Source organism: Akebia trifoliata, chromosome 3, assembly GCF_017979445.1.
Source record: "Akebia trifoliata isolate Shusen 1 chromosome 3, ASM1797944v1, whole genome shotgun sequence".
Taxonomy (NCBI): Eukaryota; Viridiplantae; Streptophyta; class Magnoliopsida; order Ranunculales; family Lardizabalaceae; genus Akebia; species Akebia trifoliata.
The window spans coordinates 2,537,476-2,560,251 of NC_141377.1; the positions used below are offsets into that span (position 1 = coordinate 2,537,476).

Consider the following 22,776-nt stretch of genomic DNA (forward strand, 5'->3'; position numbering starts at 1 on the left):
CTACATGGTGGCAATAATCATTCTTTTGTAAGATTGAGGAAGCTTAGAATGGGGTCTCTTCTTTCGACCGCCAAGCCCTACTCTCTGTCATGCCCCGTGCGAGAGGACAAGGTCCACAAAAATTAGTGGTTGATGTATGTAGCACATGTCGCCATGCATGACGTAGAAGAGTGACTAGACATTTGTACAATATTAGATAATAGTACATGGTGTCCTTCACAGTATAGCGAGACCTAATCATAACCTAACTAACTAGGTGTACATGTGACATAAGCGCAACTCCATAATGATATTCCACAATGATTGGCCATTCCATTTTGGATATTCAAGGGGTTTGCATTCCAATAATGTTATCTATAAATATTTTTATTTTTTATTTTATTTTTAACTCAACCCAAAATGAAGATGAAATAGAGATGAATAACACTGTTTTGAAGCCAAAAAAATGGGGAACCCAGACTTGTCCTCTATTTTGTAGGATGAAAACTTGATTATCTAAAATGGAGAAGGAGATGACGACTGCGTTAGAGACCTTTCACGTGACTTCTGCGCTAAAAAATGACAGTTGAGAGAGGATGGAGTATGTGTTGGAGTTGCTCTAAGGTTCAAAATGCCCCATCCACATTAAATGCTCAATTAAATCCCATTTTTTTTTCCTTCCAGACCTCCCTATTAATATCCCCATAACTTTGGTGCAGGACAATTGCACATGCACTTTGATTTGCAACATTTAAACATGTACTGAACATAAATGAAAATTTGAATAAAGCATGGCTTTGCAACTGGAATGAATCCTTATTGCTCGTATTCTCATGCTCTTACAACTTCGACCATTGAATTGGACGACAAGGATCATTTCATCATCAAAGACTTTTTTTTTATTCCAAATATTTGAGGTTGGCTAAACAAGGCTTGTATCGAATAATAACCATATACATATCATATCGTTCATGAGCACTCATATTTTTCAGCTTTGATTTAGTCAAAGTGACGATTGACGATTTCCCTCCCCATCCATCACTTATCAACATCGAATCCTAAGAGGTTGGACGTGTTTGTGGGTAATCTAGAGGGCTGAGGCAACATTTGAATGGTCTTGATTGATTCACAACCAGAGGATAATATACAACTGCAGGTATTTAAAATATAGAGCTGCTATTGGCACCCCAACTTTTACTTATTACACCTTGTTGGTTATGTCTTCTATTCTTATATGTGGAGGGTTGTCGTGGATTCAACCCGAATCTTTTGAGATCCGTTAACGACCTGAATGACCCGTTTAATATTCGGTCCATTTGATTTGATTTTGGATACCCGTTTAACATCTTTGTAACCCTAAGTATATAAAGGGTAAGAGATGAAACCCTACAAGGGGAGAGAGATATACGAGAGATAGAGAGAAATTGTAATCGTGTTCTTCTTTGGTTAATATAGTGAAATCGCCGTTTTCCCCCGTGGACATAGGTCGATTCTTTGACCGAACCCCGTATATTTTGTGTCATGTGAGATTCTTGTGCTCTTGCTTGATTTATACTTCGGATCATAGGGTTTAGTCTAACACACCTCAATTTCTTGATTATTTAACACACTCTTCAAACACTGCAATGGTTTAGCTCAAATTATAATAACAACAATACAAAATAGTATAACATTCATTCAAACAATTTTATTAGTTGTTTACAACGATGATTGGCTCATATTAAATCCTAAACCCGAAAAAAAAAAAAAAAAAAAAAATCAATCTAGAGAGCTTCAATTGGCACCCCAGCTTTTACTTATTCTCTATCATTCAATTATTTTCGGGTGAATCTCCATTTCTTGCTCTGAATATGATGAAATTCTGAGTTTGGTACACTGCTCATTTTAATTCCCAAAACATGTATCGTCATTTTTATAACTTACAAACATGTGAGTTCGTCACTTATAATAGCTACGAATTCATAGATATACCAGTGGATTCATTGATTAAAAAAGTGACAAATTCACTCGAAATGCATGTTTTGAGAATTAAAATGAACAGTGTACCAAAACCGGAATTTGGACATAAGTAAGGCACATTTTTGGGAAAATCCATTATTTTCTTTATTTTTAATTGGGGTTTAATAACTAAAAATTCAGGTGCCAATAACATCTCTTAAAATACGATTTCCTATATGTTTGTCGAGAAAACTTCTTATGGCATTTATTGGTTAACTTGACAAGATTTTTCCCTCTGTGTCCACTTTAACTGATTTGTAACGTTGGATCCACCAAATTCAATGTGGTAGCTCAGATTGGATTTAGAACCAAACTATTGGAATCATAATCAATAGAGTGTTGATTGGTTAATTCTGGTATAAATATCGAGCTCGATCATAACCTATCGTATAAAATGATTTTGGTTCCTATACACGTATTCGGGTCCCTAATAATTATAAGGAGAAATGGAGAGATGAGACATATTACTCTCGATAATAAAAGACTTGACTTTGGACAAAGTAGACTGAAAGAAAACAATTCATTTAGCCGAACCTTTTTTAATGGTGAATGATAATAGGAGAACAATAAACGCCTAATTTTGAACATCAAGATGTAATTTCAGATTTATTTCAAGGATCTGTAAGAGTGAATTCGGAGTTGAGATTCTAATTTTTTTTTAAAGATATATTATAACGTTTGATCCAAGCATCTGTTTTCCAACTATTATATATATGGTGGTGGGTTCATGGGACATAAGTAACATCATATGCAAAAACAATGGTATTTCACAATATGGGTTAGAAGATTCGGATTAAGCTGATTTTTTGTGATGATGATCTCTATGATGAGAAAATCATCCTCACAAAATATCAGCATAATCTGAAACTTCGAAATCCATTAAAAATTGTTACTAATTATTGGTAAAAGATCGATGATTCCCCTTCTAAATCACTTTTGATGGAATTAGAAGGTTCAGACTGGGTTGATTTGTTATGAGGATGATCTTCTCATCATAGAGAGCATCCTCACAAAAAATCAGCTCAATCCTAAATTTCTAATCCATATTTCGAAAAACCATTGTTTTTACATATGTCCCATGATCCGTCCCTCTGGTTTAGAGATTTTGGATTGAGCTGATTTTTTGTGAAGATGATCTTTATGATAAGAAGATCATACTAAAAAAAAAATCAGTCCAATCTGAAACTTCTACCCTCATCAAAAGTGATTTAGACTGTGGACTGTCGATTTTTTATCAATAATTTGTAAACTACTTTTGATGGACTTAAAAGTTTCAGATTGAACTGATTTTTTGTGAGAATGATCTTCTCATCATAGAGAACATCCTCACCAAAAATCAACTCAATCCAAAACCTCTAACTCATATTTTAAACAATCATTGTTTTTACATTTGTCCTATGATCCACACCCATATATATGGGGGCGGATCATGGGACATATGTAAAAACGACTACTTTTCAAAATATGGGTTAGAGGTTTTGGATTGAGCTGATTTTTTTGTGAGAAGGGTCTCTATGATGAAAAGATTATCCTTACAAAAAATCAGCTCAATCTGAAACTTGTAAGTCCATCAAATGTGATTTACAAATTATTAGTAACAAATCGACGGTCTACATTCTAAATCACTTTTGATGGGGTTAGAAGTTTCAGATAGGACTGATTTTTTTTAAAATGATCTTCTCATCATAGAGATCATCATCACAAAAAATCAGCTCAATCCAAAACCTTTAACCCATATTTTGAATTTGTTTTATTATTACATTGTTTTTACATATGTAAAAATAATAGTTTTTCAAAATATGGGTTAGAGGTTTTGGATTGAGCTGATTTTTTGTGAGGATGGTCACTATGATGAGAAGATCATCCTCACAAAAAATCAGTGCAATCTGAAACTTCTAAATCCATCAAAAGTGATTTGCAAATTATTGGCAAACAATTGACGGTCCACATTCTAAGTTACTTTTAATGGGGTTAGAAGTTTCAGATTGGACTAATTTATTTTTTCGGATGATCTTCTCATCATAGAGACCATCCTCACAAAAAATTAGATCAATCCAAAACCTCTAACCCATATTTTAAATTTTTTTATTATTACATTGTTTTTAAATATGTCCCATGATCTATTCCATATAGATATGATTTTTTGTGAGGATGATCTCTATGATGAGAAGATCATACAAAAAGAAAATCAGTCCAATCTGAAACTTCTAACCCCGTCAAAAGTGATTTAGAATGTGAACCATTGATATTTTATCAATAATTTGTAAATCACTTTTGATAGAGTTAAAAGTTTCAGATTGAACTGATTTTGTGTGAGGATGATCTTCTCATCTAGAGAACATCCTCACAAAAAATCAGCTCAATCCAAAACCTCTAACCCATATTTTGAACAACCATTGTTTTTACATATGTCCCTTGAACCATCCCATATATACATATGGGTTTGAAGTTTTGGATTGAACTGATTTTTTGTGAGGATGGTCTCTATGATGAAAAGATCATCCTCACAAAAAATCATCTCAATCTGAAACTTATAAGTCCATCAAATGTGATTTACAAATTATTGGTAAAAAATCGACAGTCCACATTCTCCATTATTTAGTGCTGATTCTAATTAAAAAAATGGTTTAAACCCTAAATAATGTTACTAATGAAAGAATGTTAACAACATTCTAATAAACTATCTGTAGCCATAAAAAATCACAACCCTAAAAATTAGAAACAAAAAAGAAAAAAAGATCGACAATGGGGCGCTTTTAATATTCGACAATGGGAAGAACATCGGTGAGAAGACCCTAAAGAGGTTTGACAATCCAAGGAATCAAAGTTATTCCAAACTAAACTTGTGATTCAGAAAGCTAAACCTTCTAAACATCTTTCCAATAATACTCAGAACTAACTCTACCAAGACCTCCTCCTATCCCCTGACTGATATCATAAATTACCACAACTCCCCAAACAAAACTCCAATGCATTTCCCTAGAAAGCATTTTGAACCAATCCAGAGGTGCACAGCTTGAAACCCAAAACCCCTATTTGGGTATGTTCTTCTCCTCAGCCTTCCAATAAAGTGGAATGCTCTCTTCCTCCTCCATTAGAAAAAAAATTCTAAAAAATAATCACCACCCAATTTAAAACTCACTGTTTTCGAAGTGGGTATCTCGATTTCTAATTGAAATTCCTCAAAAATGGAAATTTCTGAACTACCCAACAAATAAAAAAAATTCAATTTTTCCTTAAATGGGTGTTTCGATTTCGATTCAATTCGCCAGAAAAATAAGATTTTTTTAGCTACCCAAATAAAAAATCAAAATTTTCTGAAATAGGTATCTAGATTTGAAAGAAATGTATCATGAAAATCATAATTTCTGAATTAGATTTATATTAATTAAAATCATAACATGATCAGAATCAGAGAGAATACCTGTCTTCGTCGAGAGGGAGTTGCAGCACACGTGAGCGAGAGTTGCAACGAGAGATGGAGATGCTTTTTGCATTAAAAGTCGTTCGTGCGAGATAGTTGTAGTGAGGAATAAGGAGAAAGTAAGAGAGAGAGAGAGAGAGCGAGAGAGAGGATTTCAGCGAGAGAGAGTTCCACTCTCTGTTCTTTTTTAGGTTTTAAGTCCCTAGGGAGGTAACACTAAATATTCAAAAATGGAAGGATGGCACTGTAAATATCGTTTAATTTATAACTTAAACGCAGATCGCGTCTTATCCAACGGTCACAATACGTTTGTCATTCCGTTTGGTAAAGAGTGAGGCACCGAACAAGACCCATATATATATATATATATATATATGGGAAATGTTCAGCACCCTAAGTTTTACCACACATTTTAACAAACGTTTTTTGTCCTACATGGGTTAGAAGTTTTGGAATGAGCTGATTTTTGGTGAGGATGATCTCTATGATTAGAAGATCATCCTCCCCAAAAATCAGCCCATTCCGAAATGTTTAGCCCCATGTTTACACGTTGAAAAATCGTGGACCGTCCATTTTTTGTAAATCAATTTTGATGGTGTTAGAAGTTTTGGAATGAGCTGATTTTTGGTGAGGATGATCTCCTCACCATAGAGATCATCCTCACCAAAAATCAGCTCATTCCGAAACTTCTAACCCATGTAAGACAAAACGCGTTTGTTAAAGTGTGTGGTAAAACTAAGGGTGGCGAACGGGACCCTATATATATATATATATATATATATATATATATATTATATATATATATATATATATATGGGAAATGTTCAGCAACAAACATTTTGGCAAAACATTTTTCAAAACATGGGTTAGAGGTTTTGGAATGGGCTGATTTTTGGTGATGATGATCTCCTCACAAAACTTCTAACCCCATCAAAAATGATTTACAAAAAATGGACGGTCCACAATTTTTCAACATGTAAACTAGGGCTAGAAGTTTTGGAATGGTCTGATTTTTGGTGAGGATGATCTCCTCACCGTAGAGATCATCCTCACCAAAAATCAGCCCATTCCAAAACCTCTACCAATGTTTTGAAAAATGTTTTGCCAAAATGTTTGTCAAAATGTTTGTTGCTAAACGAGACCCTATATATATATATATGGGTCCCGTTCAGCACCCTAAGCTTTACCACACACTTTAACAAACGTGTTTTGTCTTACACGGGTTAGAAGTTTTGGAATGGGCTGATTTTTGGTGAGGATGATCTCCTCACCATAGAGATCATCCTCACGAAAAATCAGCCCATTCCAAAACTTCTAACCCATGTAAGACAAAACACGTTTGTTAAAGTGTGTGGTAAAGCTTAGGGTGCTGAACGGGACCCTATATATATATGGGGGCGGTTCAAGGGCCATATGTAAAAACAGATGAAAAAACAATGGTTTTTCAAAATAAGGGTTAGAGATTTTGGATTGAGTTGATTTTTTGCAAGGATGGTCACTATGATGAAAAGATCATCCTCACAAAAAATCAGCTCAATCAAAAACTTCTAAATCCATCAAAAGTGATTTACAAATTAATGATAAAAATTGGCAAAAAATCACCGGTCCACATTCTAAATCACTTTTAATGGGGTTAGAAGTTTCAGATTGGACTAATTTTTTTTTCGAATGATCTTCCCATCATAGAGATCATCCTCACAAAAAATCAGCTAAATCCGAAATTTCTAACGCATATTTTAAAATTTTATTAATGTTACATTGTTTTTACATATGTTTTCTCATATGGCCCTTGAACCTGACCCTCTATATATATATTATCTAGTATCGAGGTAAGGAAAAAAGAGAAAAAATCGAATTGTTGAACCGCAGATCAACATTTAAATCAGAGTTTGAAATTTTGAATTGATGAGCTCAACAAATAGAATTTTCGACCTCAACGATTGGAATTATTGAGCTCACCAATTCAAATTTTGAACTTGATAATTTAAACATTGATCTTGACGTTGCAAATGTTGATCTCGACTTTTTCGATATTTCGACCTTGATTTTCTTATTGGATCTTAATATTAGGATCCAACCTGATCCAATAACAATTGTATTGGGTCCAAACCTGATTAAAATCCAAAATCTAACTACTCTCATATCTTGATTTTCGTATTGGATCTCAATATTAGGATCCAACCTGATCCAATAACAATTGTATTGGATTGGATCCGGTTAAACATGATTTAATATCCAAAATCTAACTACTCGTATATGATACAATTATATACTTTCTCATATTTTATCAGACTGGGTCCCTATCCACGGGATATGGTTGATCCAGAACAAATCCGACAAGCTATGGAATTGCAATCTTATCGGTTTGATTCCTCTATCCAGACCCAAAGTTATCGCATAAAATGGATCGGGTTTTCGGTCTGATCCGACCCATTGACAGCCCTAGCTCTAGCAGAGTAGCAGTCCACCAGCATCAGTTTTCACTTTTCAGCTCAGCTACTTCAACCACTTCAGACTTCCATGATTTCGGTTTAAATGCAACCCATCTGTTTCTTACAACTCCCACCCTGTTTGAAAGCGTGACCTTCTTCATGGTCTGTTTGTCTCCCCTGTTTTTCTCAGTCTTGAACAAATCTCACTGTACGCTTATCTAACTCGAACAACCCTACCCCCTACATTAGATATTCTTTCTGGGTTTTCTTATTTAATCTCTCCGCGAAAAACCCATTTCTTCGTCTCAGATCGAGATTCTACACACAAACATCTATGGAACCCTGTTTTATGGAGTACCTTAAAGCCCAACCCACTTGGGTGGTTGTGCTTTTCGTTCTGGGTTTCCTTTCAATCCTCAAATCCTCCATATCTTTTCTCAAATGGGTTTACGTTTCTTTCCTTAGACCTGCTAAGAATCTCAAGAAATATGGTTCATGGGCACTCGTAACAGGAGCAACAGATGGTATTGGAAAAGGTTTCGCCTTTCAATTGGGTCGAAAAGGGCTTAATTTGATTTTGGTGGGTAGAAATCCTGATAAATTGAAGGAGGTTTCGGATGCAATTAACTCGAAATTCGGAAAAATTCAGATCAAGAACGTGGTCATGGATTTCTCTGGTGATCTTTCAGAGGGGGTTCAACGGATTCAGGAAGCAATCGAAGGGTTAGATGTTGGGGTTTTGATTAATAACGTCGGGGTTTCGTACCCATATGCGAGGTTCTTCCATGAAGTAGACGACGAGTTGTTGAAAAATCTGATTAAAGTCAATGTTGAAGGAACTACAATGGTTACACAAGCTGTTCTTCAAGGGATGCTGAAGAGGAAGAAAGGTGCAATTGTCAATATTGGTTCAGGTGCTGCAATTGTTATACCTTCAGATCCTCTTTATGCTGTTTATGCCGCCACGAAAGCGTAAGTTTTCCTATCTTTCGAATTTATTTATTTATTCTGTAATTTTGGCTAGTATCTTTATGTAGGACAATTGACACTTGATTTGTTGCTTGCTTTGGATGGGAGAGAGTAGTGTTTTAGACATTAGAGAACAGATGAGTAGACCTGATCTGGGTTTGTCATATTATTTGAAATTATGCTTAGAAAACTTTAAACTGCTTATTTAAGTTATCTTGATAATCCATTTCTTGTTTTTAGATATCAATATTTGAAAATTATACATAGAAACCTTTAAACTTCGTTTTTACATCTAGAAATGCAATGCACCCATGGTTTTAAATCTTATCTGAGACGAGTTCACAAGTCATCTCAAAGACATGGTTGGTTCTAATTCTAAGGCATTTTTTAAAATCTTGTCTGAGATGACTCAAATAAATCAGATATCTTGTCCAAGACGACTCGATCTCGTTCATGGACAAGACGAGATGTCAAAACGAGTTTAAAAACCATGAACCCACCATGTTATCTTGATGCCCCTTTTGCTTGTTTTTAGTTATAAAGATCAGAATTTTTTTTTTCTTTTGCTCTTCTTTTTGCTGTCTGGTTTTACTAATTCAAGTAGGAGATCTGTAACTTTTTTCTCTGAAGTACTAAAAGTAAGGTTATGTGCCTTTTTTCTCTGAAGTACTAAATGTGGGTTTGCTTTGGTTTATGTTTAGGTACATTGATCAGTTTTCGAGATGCCTCTATGTGGAGTATAAGAAGAGTGGGATCGATGTACAATGTCAGGTATGTTGTTTGTGATTCAGTTGGTGTTCTTAGAAACACTTTGACCATTTGATCTTTGTTTAAATCTTAATTTGAAGTTAGAGAAATGTGCAAAGATATTTTGTAATTGAATCCTTTTAGGTTTGCTTTTATGTGGTATAAGTTAGTCTTCTTTTGTTTGATTAGGTTATCTCAGGATGAAGTTTGAAAGTAGTAACATTTGACATTAGAATACTACTTTCATTCGATAAGTTGACACTTTTGTGTTATTAGCTACATCTTGATCTTGATTGAATTTATCCCTTCCGCTTCTTTTGTTAGGGGTTATAGGGAAGAACTACTTATTAGTTTCCTTAAGTACAATATGAAGGTGTCAGCTTGATTAGTTGGTTATAGTCTGTGAGTGTTAATACCACGATATGGGTTCAAACCCCATCTTCTCCTACTATTTTTATTTTTATTTTTTTGATAAGTTGAAATTTTATTGAAATAAAAATGGGTCCTTCACCTGGTAATTACTGACCACTAATCTCGATTGCCTACCAAAAAAACGGGAGAAATATAGCTAGGAAAGTCCCCCACCATAGAAGTTGGCTTTATCACTCTAAGCACGAATGCGTACTCTGAGAGTTGGCATGCCTATGAAGTCTGGAGTTAGGGTTGTAGCCAAAAAATCTAATTAGTCAGTAAATCTGTTTTTGTTAATGCTTTTTTTTTTTTTTTTTCCGTGGACCATGTGACATGTCTCTGTGACCATCGAAATAAAAATGTAATTTATCACTCAAAAAAGATTGAAAAAAAGTGATTGCTATATGATAATGGGTATGGCTCATTCCTTAAGTGCTTGAGCGATTTCATTACCCTAATCTATGTTGTAAAGGCAGAGGCCCAGCAACCACGGTGGGCTGCTTGTCCTCATATATTTCCTCGTACAATGAGGAAGCTCAATTAATTCAGAACTTGATGTGCTAGATACATCTATACCCATTGTTTTAACAGCTTTTCTTGTTCTTGATATTATTTGTATGCTTTGATATGGTTTTACTTTTATTGGACATAATTTCTATCTTAAGATTCTGCACATCAATATCTTGTATATGAAAAAATGGCATAGATTGAAGATGAGGGCATTTGTTCATTTATTCATTTTATCTATCAATAAAGCAAAGGTCAAAGGGGCATGACACTGTTTGAAAATTTTAAGGGGTTATCTAAAAATTTATCATTATGGGGATGGGTATATAAAATATTATGGTAACTTAATGGAGTAGCAGGGTTCGTTGCATTTCACGAACCCCGTGCAAAATGTAGCACAAATTGGTTCAATTCGAACCGGTTCGCGGTTTGTTATTTCAATAGGGATTAGTTTGAATATTGCACGAGTGTTACACAATGGTGGACTAAGTCCGTGACACTTGATTTTCACTTTGTGTAACTAAACTTGGTTGAATCATTTGTACTTGTCTCTTGCAAGCTTATAGTTATGATCCACTACACATAAAAACTGTAACCTTTTGAGGAATGGCTTGTTTTCTTCTTTTTAATTATGTAGACTCATCTCTTGAAACTTAAAATTTTGCAACTAGGCCGAGTTTTAAGATTCTGGGGTTTGTTCGGCTTTATTGTTTTGATTTGCTATGGCTTCTTGGGGGTACAGGTCCCATTATATGTAGCGACGAAGATGGCATCAATAAGGAGATCTTCTTTCTTCGTACCATCAACAGATGGTTATGCACGAGCAGCTCTGCGTTGGATAGGCTACGAGCCACGCTGCACACCTTACTGGCCACATTCTGTTCTTTGGAGTTTGATATGCTCACTGCCAGAGTCTATCGTCGATGGAGGGCGCCTTTGGTTTTGCCTTGGGATTCGCAAGAGAGGTCAACTAAAGGACACTAGGAAGACTGATTAAATTCTATTCTGCTCTGCAGTGTCCATTGTGTTTGGATTAGGTGGGATTTAAGTTGTTTAGACTGCAAGCCATGGTTCAAACTCTAATGCATTTCTTATGTTCTTTAATCTTTGATTTTCAGATAGTGATTTAGTCTTTTGAACTACGGATTGTTATGGTGTGGGTTTTGTTTCGATGGGGTCCCACAGATAGATCTGTGATGGAGCTGATTTTGATTGGTCAATCAATCACGCTTGCTTTTTTTAAGACATGTGTCGGCATGCCATTGGCGCATGAACTTAGGACAAAAATTTCTTAACAGCAAATTCGTACTCTGTGCAATTTAGAAGCATTTATACGGGCCAAAATAAGCCCCCACACACATTCATAATGAGTTTCTGCCAATTAAATTATATGGATGGAATCACATTTCGAGTAGAGATTTGAAATTGTACTCCTACTCCTAGTCCGAATAGGACTACGAATTGCAGTTGATGCGTATTTCGAGGTACTTATTTAATATTGCCAGATGGCTTAATAGGGCCCACACAACTTATTTAATATATATTTTTTTTTTTTTTCTTCTAACGTTTAGGAATTTTCCCAATTTTTATTTATTATGATTCAATTTGTTAAACTATTATTTATCACACCCCAATAAAAAATTAACACGCCAGTCAAACATTACAAAGGTTTGACTCAAATTATAATCTCAACATTACAAAAACAGTATAACACTTGTCCAAATGGGACTTGTTTTCAATTATGATTAGGGTGATATAAAATCCTAAATTCAAAATGTAGAAATCTATACACACGACAATTTCTATTGGCACCCTAACTTTTTCTTATTCTCGATCCTTTTATTTTCTTTAGAGATTTTTCTCAAAACGTGCACAATTTATGTCCAAATTCCAATTTTGGTATACTGATCTTTTTAATTTCCAAAAACATACATTTTTGTGTGAATTCGTCACTTTTATAATTAATAAATTCGTTAGCATATTTACAAATTCATAGATATTAAAAGCGATGAACTGACGAGTTCATAGGTTATAAATATGACGAATAAATATTTTAGGAATTAAAATGAATAGTGTTTTGATATCAAAAATGCTTTTATAATATCTTTTTGTTAAACAGTATATACATCCCCTTTTAAGTAAACATACAGAAATATAATTGTTTTAATACAATGATGTTTCCTTTCAGGCTTGTTATAGATCTACAATACGTTAACTCTACTGGAGATGATGATTTTTAAATTTCAGATCTCTATCAACGTCGAAAATTATTTACAAAATCTTTCTAGTGCTAAAATAAACTAAATCTTGAAGGGAAACATCACTATACTACACACAACAATGGCCCTTACTCTTTATCCCCCTATAAGTAGGGGTTGAGATTTAAATTTATTACGTATTTCGATGGTTGCAAAATAAACCAACCCCCCCCCCCCCCCCCCCCCATCTTTTTCTCTCTCCCTCTCTCTCTCTCTCATGCATTGAACTTTTCACACGAATCCCCATGTTCCAATGTTAGGTTGCGAAGAACGAGAATTCCTTGTGTATAGATTTGATATAATATAATACACTAACAACTCTCATCAAATGATATTATCCACTTATAATTAACAATATAAACATCTTAAATTATAAATAAATAAAAAAACTCACATGACATATTTCACTCCCTGTGGTGTGCATATATATATGGGGACGGATTATGGGACATATGTAAAAACAATGTAATGATTAAAAAAAATACAAAATATGGGTTAGAGTTTTTGGATTGATCTGATTTTTTGTGAGGATGATCTTTATGATGAGAAGATCATCCTAAAAAAATTCAGTCCAATCTGAAACTTCTAACCCCATCAAAAGTGATTTAGAATGTGGATCGTCAATATTTTTACTAATAATTTGTATACCACTTTTGATGAACTTACAAGTTTCAGATTGAGATGATTTTTTATGAGGATAATCTTCTCATCATAAAGAACACCCTCACAAAAAATAAGCTCAATCCAAAACCTCTAACCCATATTTGGAACAACCACTGTTTTTACATATGTCCCTTGATCTGCCCCTATATATTTATATATGTGCTAGCGTTTGAAAGCCAAAATTTATCCTATATGACTTACAAGTTTCGAAATGAGCTGATTTTTTGTAAGGATGATCTCTATGGTGAGGAGATCACCATTACAAAAAATCAGTCCAATCTTAAACTTCTTACCCCATCAAAAGTGCTTTATAAATTAACAGTAAAAAATAGACAGTCCACAATTTTAAACCACTTTTGATGGGGTTAAAAATTTTAGATTGGACTGATAGATCATCCTCATAAAAAATCAGTTAATTCTGAAAATTCTAACCCATATAGGACAAAGGCATTGGCTCCCTAATATTGGCTGGCCAATGAGGGTCAACGTGTTTTGTCCAATATGGATTAGAAGTTTCAAAATTTGCTGATTTTTTATTTATCCTCAACATGCACCCCAACTTTTATTTATTCTCAACCATTCACTTATTTTCTTTATATTTAGTTGGAGTGCCAATAATAGTTCTCAAGATTTCAGAGAGGCATCGATTGGTTTGTATAGGAGAATCACTACTAGCTTGACTGTTATCGCTTAGGGCGTGCCTTACTTAAAATGTATAATGAGATGAGCATACTTTCCAGCTTCCTCTCTTTTGGATCGCATTGCTTCCCGACAATCCTTGTCTGCTCGATGACTAGTATCTCATGCTCCGACTTTAAGCAGGTATTATTTCTTAAAATGCATAGTGGAGAATCCGTACCAGCGTTCAATAGCTTCCTTTCCTTAATTTGTAATCTACTCAACCTTCTCTTCAATTCATCATTTTCAACCAAGCACTTAACCATTTGTAGAAAATTTTAGAGTTTTTTTTTTTATTAAAAAAAAAAACTCATTATTTTCTTCCCCATCTTCAAGCTTTTTGTAATTTTAATTTATTGAACCTTGTCTCCAGTCCATGGTTTTCCACCTCAACTTACCTGTTGTAGAAAACCCAATTTTTTTCTATTGAAAATCCCTTGTTTTACACTTCAACAAAAATCCATTCTTTCCTTGAGGTTTGAAGATTGAAGTAGATAAAATCTAAAGGTTAAATATGATGATTAAATTTTTTTTATCCAAAAGGGTTGAAGATGACTGATTTTGAGAAGAGAAAGCAATAGGCTTTTGGCTAAAAGATTGAAGTTGAAGATATTTCAGTCTTTTTCCGTTAGTCTATTAAGAAGCCCGAGGTGGGAGGCATGTCATTAGTTTCAAAATACAACGGGACCTCTAGTATTCACCAAATAGTGGAGGATTTGTCTAAATCTCCTTTTTTTTTATAAAGAGAAACCTTTTCCTTAGTCTGATTTTCAGCTTTACCAAGGTCTCGTTTTGCTCAAAAGGATTACAATGTCAGCAATCCAACTCTACAACCCTCTTAAGTTTCTTCAAAAAACTCATATCCAAGAAAAAGAAAGAAAAAAATTCTTTTGAATTTGATCTAAGCTACTAAACTTCTACATTACTCCCAAACTTAAAATTGAAATTCAAAGGTGAAAAATAACTTTTAAAATTTTTTTTTTTTTTCAAAGTTCATAGAATTTTGTCTTCTAAAACCTTGAAGCATCGGATCATGTTTTTAGATACCTCAAGGTGAGCCGGTGAAATCCTTACTTAGTAATGTTCTGCAGACTCCCTATTTTTTAATGAAACTGTATGAGATGGTGGGAGGGCCACCTAAGATAGAATCCGGATCTGACAAGAAGAAAAGTATAATCAAACAGTGAATCTTGGTCCCATAAAAAATAAAAACAAAAACAAATTGTAGAAGCCCATGGGCCTAACACATCCACAAAACACCCAGACGATGTGGGGCTATCACTCACATGAGCCCCCTCTTGTTCTACGGTCCATAATACATCAGATTTAAAATAACAACACAGTCCTCTTCTACTCATGATTTGGATCAGAATTGACCAAGAAAAAAAACTTGTTTTTTATATATATATATATTTTTTGCTTAAATCAAGTGTTTGTAAATCGATCATATGATCGATGAATTCCTAAATTTGAACGGTTAGATGTAAGTGTCTCAATGATGTGGCACACTTGAGGATTTGCTCTCGAAACATATGTTTCACTAGTTGGTTGGTTTGTGTGAGTGATGACCCACATCGCCTGGGTATCATAACTTTGGGTTATATATAAATTCAGGGCAATCATCATCTTATAAGTCGGTTTTGTGTGGATGAATTAGGCCCATGGCCTTCCGCATGGTATCAGAGTAGAAAACCACAGTGATGTAGGAGACAAGTTACATGCAATAAGTTCATCAGGTATTCATGTAAGCAACCAAGAAAAAACAGAATTTCAATGACCTGCTTTACCGTGTGATCTCGCTTTAGTAGTAGTACCCTCCAATTATAAATTACCCCTCTATTTTGAACAAACCCATCAAGACGAGAAATGGGCACGGATGGCAAGTTTTTATGGTTCAATAGGCTCTAACACTCTTCTTTTTTTTTTTTTCAAGAAGAAACTAAAACTCTACTGTTGTATATTGTGTCAAAGCCCGATTATATTTAAAATAAGTAATTTAAAACTGACATCTGAATATATTATTATTGATTTGAGGTATTGGAGCCAACCATTTGAGGTGTTTGAGGCAATCAAAAGTAGCGCATAATCTCGAATGTTATCAATTCCGGTAGTAGACCAAATGATACAATACAAGCAAAATTTTTTTTTTCAAGTAGAAACTAAAACTCTACTGTTGTATATTGTGTCAAAGCCCGATTATATTAAAATAATTAATTTAAAACTGACATCTGAATATATTATTATTGATTTGAGGTATTGGAGCCAACCATTTGAGGTGTTGGAGACAACCAAAAGTAGCGCATAATCTCGAATGTTATCAATTCCGGTAGTAGACCAAATGATACAATACAAGCAAAATTTTCAAGATTCTTGTGAGGTATAGAACATCATATAAGTTATCATGCTTGTATATCCATCATTTGGATCTCCAACAATTATTCCAATAATTACATATCCGATTTGACCAATGGACGAATATGCAAGCATACATTTCATGCTTGTTTGATTAATAGTAATGATATTCCCCAATACCATGCTAAGAATAACTAGGATTTCCAGAAGAAGATGTCTTTCATTTGATGAGAAATGAAAATGAATATCTAAAATTCGAGTGGCTGAAGCTGAAGCAGGTACTTTTGAAGTACCACAAAGAAAAGGAACGACTGGAGTGAGAGAATCAGAGTCAAAAAGAGGATTCCTCACTTCTTTCTCTCATTCAAAACCGTGCATGAGATTTTCATCTTGCACGGCTCCCAAGTGATAAAAGAAGAACTCATCTTCTTTCTTTTTTGATTACCTTCCTCACGTATGTATAAGACCAAATCCATTCAATTTCTAAAAAGGATTACTAATCCCTAATGATTCGCAAATGTAGATAAACCCTTCCTTTAAACTACTATAAAAGTGGAGACACAGAAAACCCGTCATTGAGGTTCAGTGGTGAGAAAGGAGAGAAGTGGATGGATGATGATGCCGAAAACCTGTCATTGAGGTTTAGTGGTGAGAAATGAGAGAAGTGAATGGAAGACATAGCATCTTCATCCATGGTTCCATTTTGTTTGAAGGAGAAAATATTTATAGTTTTTGCTACTTCAATCTCATATCTCGCTACACTGAATAAGATTTCCTCAAACCACTACCTCAGAAGTTGATAATTGGTTTTGCTACACTTTACTTCTTAATAGTTGATAAGATTTAATACCACATATTTTATCATGATCAGATGCCAATTAGCATCGATTGCCCTTCTTGTATTATATCATGTTCGCTTGGTTACTATTTTCCTTGTCAAAGTAATTCGCTCAACATGCAGTTCTGACATCTTTAATCTTGAAAAGGTTAAGTACTTGTAGTGTCAACCTCTTCTTTTTTATTTCATATTAGCAAAGCACATGTATATATCCTGAAGAAATCTGTAAATTGGTATAGTTGTTGGACCTTCTCTATGAATTTCTTGAATTTATCGATTTATGTAATGGTCCAGCTTAATGGTCAACTAGGTTTTCCATTGTCTCTGGTTCCTGGTTTTTAATGCTATTTATCTTTGGAAATTGGATTTATAATTGTTTGTTTGTTAGGCTTATTTGATGTTAATTCATGGTTTTGTGGGGTGGCATTAGATACATTAATTTATTAGTTCAAAATCTTTACTATTATAATGAGAGAAGGCAGAGTTGAAGTGGTTTGACACCAAAATTTGAGCGGTCATGAATGTCCCTATTTTTATATTTATATTTAATATAATCAAGGTCATTATAGTCAAAAACTCAGAAATCCGTAACCTACCATCCTAGAATCACAGTGCTTAGTTTTCAAAATTACATAAATATCCTTATTTTTTATTATCTAATTAAAAAACCCTTTAATCAATATTTTAAACTTTAAATAAACCCTTTTGATATAAGTATGTTTGCACATGCCACCTTCTAGTTTTTTTATATTTATAACAGGGGTGTCCGGATTTACGTCCGACTAGGGGGCATATGGGACCCTTCCCAGGGCACATGCAATGCCCGCACATCACACACACTAGTTAAGTAAGGGAATATTGCTCATATTGGGTATTGAACTCACAACTTACAGACTCTTACCGTTTATTGGATTTGAAATTGCCATCAAGCCACCCCCTCGGGGTTCATGCCACTTTCTACTTACTTTTAATTTAAGAAGAAATTATGTTCTCAACACACTTCTCTTTCTTGGCAATGGCCCTTGGCAAGATCACTTAAAAATGGAAATTATCTTCAATTTGTATATAAGTTCCTCCTTCAATGTTTCAATGTTGTACTATACAGCTGTTGGTTTATTTGGAAATTGCATAATGCAGTTGTTATGTGCTTGTGACTTGTTTATGTTGGTGGTATTGTATTGGGATAAAGGGATTGCATACCAAATTTTTGGGGCATTTTTACTAGTCAATTTCATGATTATTTGCTTAGGTGCCGTTTTTGTTTTCGTGCAGTTTATGAGAGAATTTCTGTTTTTAGAGGAAGAAAGATCGAGTGATTTCAACTCTTGTTTTAATGATAATGGTGAAATTAAGGACATCATCATCGCTTGTGGACATAGGCAATCTTGCCAAATAATGTAAATTTTTGTGTTTTATTCTTCGATAGTTGTCATTGTTTCTTGTACACAATCTTCAACAACCTCCATTTAAAAAGAGTAATTCCCAGTGGAGAGCCTTTTTTTTTAAGAGTGAGAGAGAGTCCTATACTCCATATTATTGATTGAATTTCCAAATAATAAGAAGATGAGGCAACCACCAAATTACCATACAATCAAAGTCCCAAAGAATGTATCTAGTAGAAGATTTTGATGGGGTTCATGGAATACTCAGTTACCTCCGCCTTATCAACTGCAATTTTAGTATTACATGTCCCCCCACACATTGAAACAGGGCTTCAAATAGATCAGCAAAAATCCATGTTCTATTAACATGTCCCAAGTGGTCCATGCCAAGCACTAGATTCATACACACAAAAAAACAGGTTGGCCCAAAAATTAAATAGCATAGTTTTCTAATTAATTCATAAGAAATATATTTGACAAAAACACTTGTTCATCACCCATTAAAAAAATATAGAAACACACTAGAGGTTCTAACTACTAAGATAAACATATAATGAAAAAAAGAAAAGAAAATGAAAGAAAGAAACAACTGCTTCAAATTTGTTAACTATACGCATAAGAAACTAGGACGAAGCATGCCGATGAGCCATATAGACATGTACTCATAAGCCTTCTGAGTCAAATGGACACCATCCCAACTTATGCGTTGTTCTGGATCTGGGCAAGCTGAAACCCCATTGCTTCCACACATCTTGAACGCGTCGAAGTTGTAATCACCTCCACTTCCACAACACGCTTTCAACACTGATTCCTCTTCAAATCCTACATAAAAAATGCATGTAATCATCATCAGTTAGTACTTGTCTTTTTTTTTTCTACAATATATGTTTGCATATAGTTATAAAATTAATTAGAGTTATGTAAAGTTACCAAGGGTGGAGGCAGAGCGAAGAAGGGACATGAAGGTGCTATAATAATCAGCATAGAGTATGACAACTTCAGGGTGTTCTTGTCTCAATTCATCCAGGACTTTCTGCAGTTGGTGATTGTGATACCTCGCAAAGCTGTTTAAGCTATCGAGACATTTGAAGTCGTTATCGTAGGCACTTGAATCGTTGGTTTTAAACGCAGTTAGATAGATGGGCATACATCCAATTGGGAAGTTTCCAGGTACCACCACATAACGTGCACCCACACCAATCACTTTCTGTAATCGCAAACAACACCCATTTTAGTAAGATTCAAACCAATCAAGGGATCATATTTCTAGTAATATATGTCTATATATATTTTTAGAAAATATTTTATTATAAGAAAAAAATAAAATAAAAATTAATAAATTACCTTAACAGCATCCTTGATAGAGTTGACAACATGTGGGACGAAAGTCTTAACCTCATCGATTGTTTTGCCTTGGAAGAAGGCGTAATTATAATCGTTGCCTCCAACTTCCCCTACCATGAATAGAGCTTTCTCGAGTTTCTTGGTGCACTCTGCAACAATTAATTGTTATTGTTAATCAAACAAGGTTAATTTAGATTTATTTCTTCAAAAATATATAGATCCAGAGAGAGAAAGAGAGAATCTAATAATATATATACCTGTTTGAGTGGAGCAGAGAGAGTTGAGATGAGTCTTGAACCAATCGAGTTGGACAGAAAGAGAGCTATTTGTGACTGGCAATTGGATAGCATGTTTGTTGAAGAAGGAATAATCGAGAGCAGTGGCTCCAGCTACTGCAAAGTTCACTCCATTTTTGAAGGAAGCATCTTTCTCCAAGTAAGGGTTCAGGAGTGGGAGACCAACTGTAGTAGCTGCGCACAACAAAAAAAAAACAAACGTACATCAAATATTATTAATTATTATATTTAAAAGAAAATAATATTATATAAGAAAGAATACCTAAGAAATCGATCATAAGGAGGCCATTGGAGCATCGACCGGTGGGCTTATTGAAGAAGGTCTCCCCATATGGAAGGTGAGAAATGGGAGCAAAGGCACCAGCAGCAGTCCCTCCTTGTCGTATGAGATTTCCCACATCGGATATGGAGTCTCCGAATTGGTAAATAGCATCGTAGGAGCATTTCTTGAATATTTGAGGAATAATAAGAGTAGCTTCAGAATCATACAAAAGAGATGATGAGATGATTAGGAAGAAAGAGAGAATTGGAATAACTCTAAAATCAGCCATCGCTAATGAAGGAGAATTGAATATCAGAATTAGAAGAAGAGAAAATAGAGATGGGTGTACTGTTGATTGGTTCCCTTCGTATGTATGTATAGCTTTATTTATAAGAAAAATATTGGATAGAATCACATTTCAATTAGAGATACGGGAAATTAGATTTGTAGTACAATTCTAAATTAGAGTCCGTAATTAATACAGTCCCAAGTTATCTAAAACTCGGTTTCCAACTTTATTATTTGTTTGGTTTATGTGTTATTTTAATTAGAGGCTCTCGGTCAAATCAACGTTGGGATAAGTGAGATATTTGTAAACTACTTCTTAGGGATACATTTTTATTTGGGATCCCTAGCATCCTAGCCGTCAAGTTGATATAAAAAGAAACTTTTTTTTGAATAATGATAAACGGACTCTTACTCCTCTTTACTCTCGTGATGTGGTATGTCCATAAAATCATAGATTTTCTCGAGACACACAATTGCACATCTTCATAAATATGAACAATTGTGTATCCCAAAGAAAAATCTATGGTTCTATGCATGTGCCACAACAATATAATAGAGGGGGAGTATGTAAGGGGAGGAGCCACAAAATCACGACTCTTTTTTTTTTTTTTTTTTTCAAAGAAAAACAATCATATGCCAAATTTCATAAGAGTCGTGATTTTCTAATTCCCCCTTTGACATACTTTCCTAATGTGGTACGTGCATAGAATGATAGATTTTTCCTCAAAATACACAATTGCTCATATTTATGAGGATGGCTAATTGTGCATCCCAAGGAAAAATAGATATATAGTTCTATGCACATGCCACATCACAAGAGTCGAGAGTAAAAGGGGAGTCAATTTATCATTATTCATGTCATAATAATTATATCGATGCAAACTTGATTTGATTGTTATTAGATTGGGTTTGATCATAATATTGAGATCTAATAAAATCCTTATCTGACAATAGTCTTTTGATCTACACTAGTACAGGGATCATCCACGCACACTATTAATCTATTTTGTTATTTCATATGTTTTGACAGTCAAAATATTTTAGAGAAGTACTATTGGCACCCCCAACTTTTACTTATTACAACCTAATTTCTTACATTATTTATCACACCCTAACTAAAGATTAAAACACACTCTTCAAACGTTACAAAGGTTTGGCTCAAATTATAATATTTGTTCAAACAATTTCATAAGTTGTTTACAATTATGATTAAGTTTATATAAAATCTTAAACCCAAAAAATATAAATTGTAAAAATAAAAGGGATATTTCCCAAAACTTGCATAACTTATGTCAAAATTATAATTTAGGTCATGTTTTTAAAATTCATTTCGCGTCTTGTCTCATCCAGGTCCGATATCGAGTCATCTTGGACGAGTTTTTCAACACGTTTGAGACGTCTCATTTAAAAAATAAAAAAATTGAACATGAAGTATTAAATCTCGATCAAAAAAGTGACATATGAGTTGGTCTCATTTAACTCTGATACCGAGTTAACTCAAATGGTACGTCTTGATTTTGAACGAGTTTTAAAATCATGATTCAGGTACATTATTCGTTTTAATTCTCAAAACATGTTTTTCAGTGAATTCATCATTTTTATAATTAATTAATCCATTGATAAATTACCAACAAGATTATTGATATGGAAAAATTGCAAATTCGTTTATTATAAAAGTGACGAAATTACTAGAAAATATATGTTTTAAGAAATAAGATGAGCAGTGCACTGGAATAAGAATTTTGATAAGTTGCACACGTTTTGGGAAATATATCTATTTTCTTTAATTTTAATGGGTATAATAAGTAAAAATTGGGGTGCCAGTATCAGCTCTCATACTTTATAGATTACGATAATAAAAAATTTGACCCCACATAGACATAGGTAGTGGGCCCAAATATTCAGGCCAAACGGTCCACTACAACAAAGCGAATACTCATTTGTGTGC

At 34.1% G+C, this 22,776-nt stretch overlaps 2 protein-coding genes across 2 annotated transcripts; one reads left to right on the top strand and one right to left on the bottom strand.

Annotated features, from left to right (window-relative positions):
* The first annotated feature begins 7,874 nt into the window (after positions 1-7,874).
* On the top strand, positions 7,875-11,571 carry LOC147405500 (very-long-chain 3-oxoacyl-CoA reductase 1-like). The gene is made up of 3 exons (XM_086433259.1): positions 7,875-8,805; positions 9,504-9,573; positions 11,210-11,571. The coding sequence occupies exons 1-3, from the start codon at positions 8,168-8,170 to the stop codon at positions 11,462-11,464; spliced, it is 963 nt and encodes a 320-aa protein (XP_086289385.1). The 5' UTR covers positions 7,875-8,167; the 3' UTR covers positions 11,465-11,571.
* A 7,472-nt stretch (positions 11,572-19,043) lies between these two features.
* LOC147405501 (acetylajmalan esterase 2-like) lies at positions 19,044-20,974 on the bottom strand. The gene is made up of 5 exons (XM_086432706.1): positions 20,541-20,974; positions 20,240-20,452; positions 19,983-20,131; positions 19,569-19,845; positions 19,044-19,460 (listed from the first exon to the last, which is right to left on the bottom strand). The coding sequence occupies exons 1-5, from the start codon at positions 20,827-20,829 to the stop codon at positions 19,246-19,248; spliced, it is 1,143 nt and encodes a 380-aa protein (XP_086288832.1). The 5' UTR covers positions 20,830-20,974; the 3' UTR covers positions 19,044-19,245.
* Positions 20,975-22,776: the final 1,802 nt, after the last annotated feature.

What these genes read in the sequence shown, in the direction of transcription:
- LOC147405500 (XM_086433259.1), top strand. Translation starts at nt 8,168, where the DNA reads ATGGAACCCTGTTTTATGGAGTACCTTAAAGCCCAACCCACTTGGGTG. An exon ending in GTTTATGCCGCCACGAAAGC is followed by an intron (nt 8,806 to 9,503) that starts GTAAGTTTTCCT and finishes GTTTATGTTTAG; the next exon opens with GTACATTGATCAGTTTTCGA. An exon ending in GGATCGATGTACAATGTCAG is followed by an intron (nt 9,574 to 11,209) that starts GTATGTTGTTTG and finishes TTGGGGGTACAG; the next exon opens with GTCCCATTATATGTAGCGAC.
- LOC147405501 (XM_086432706.1), bottom strand. Translation starts at nt 20,829, where the DNA reads ATGGCTGATTTTAGAGTTATTCCAATTCTCTCTTTCTTCCTAATCATC. An exon ending in CCTTATGATCGATTTCTTAG is followed by an intron (nt 20,453 to 20,540) that starts GTATTCTTTCTT and finishes TGTTGTGCGCAG; the next exon opens with CTACTACAGTTGGTCTCCCA. An exon ending in TCGCTCTGCCTCCACCCTTG is followed by an intron (nt 19,461 to 19,568) that starts GTAACTTTACAT and finishes TTTTTTATGTAG; the next exon opens with GATTTGAAGAGGAATCAGTG.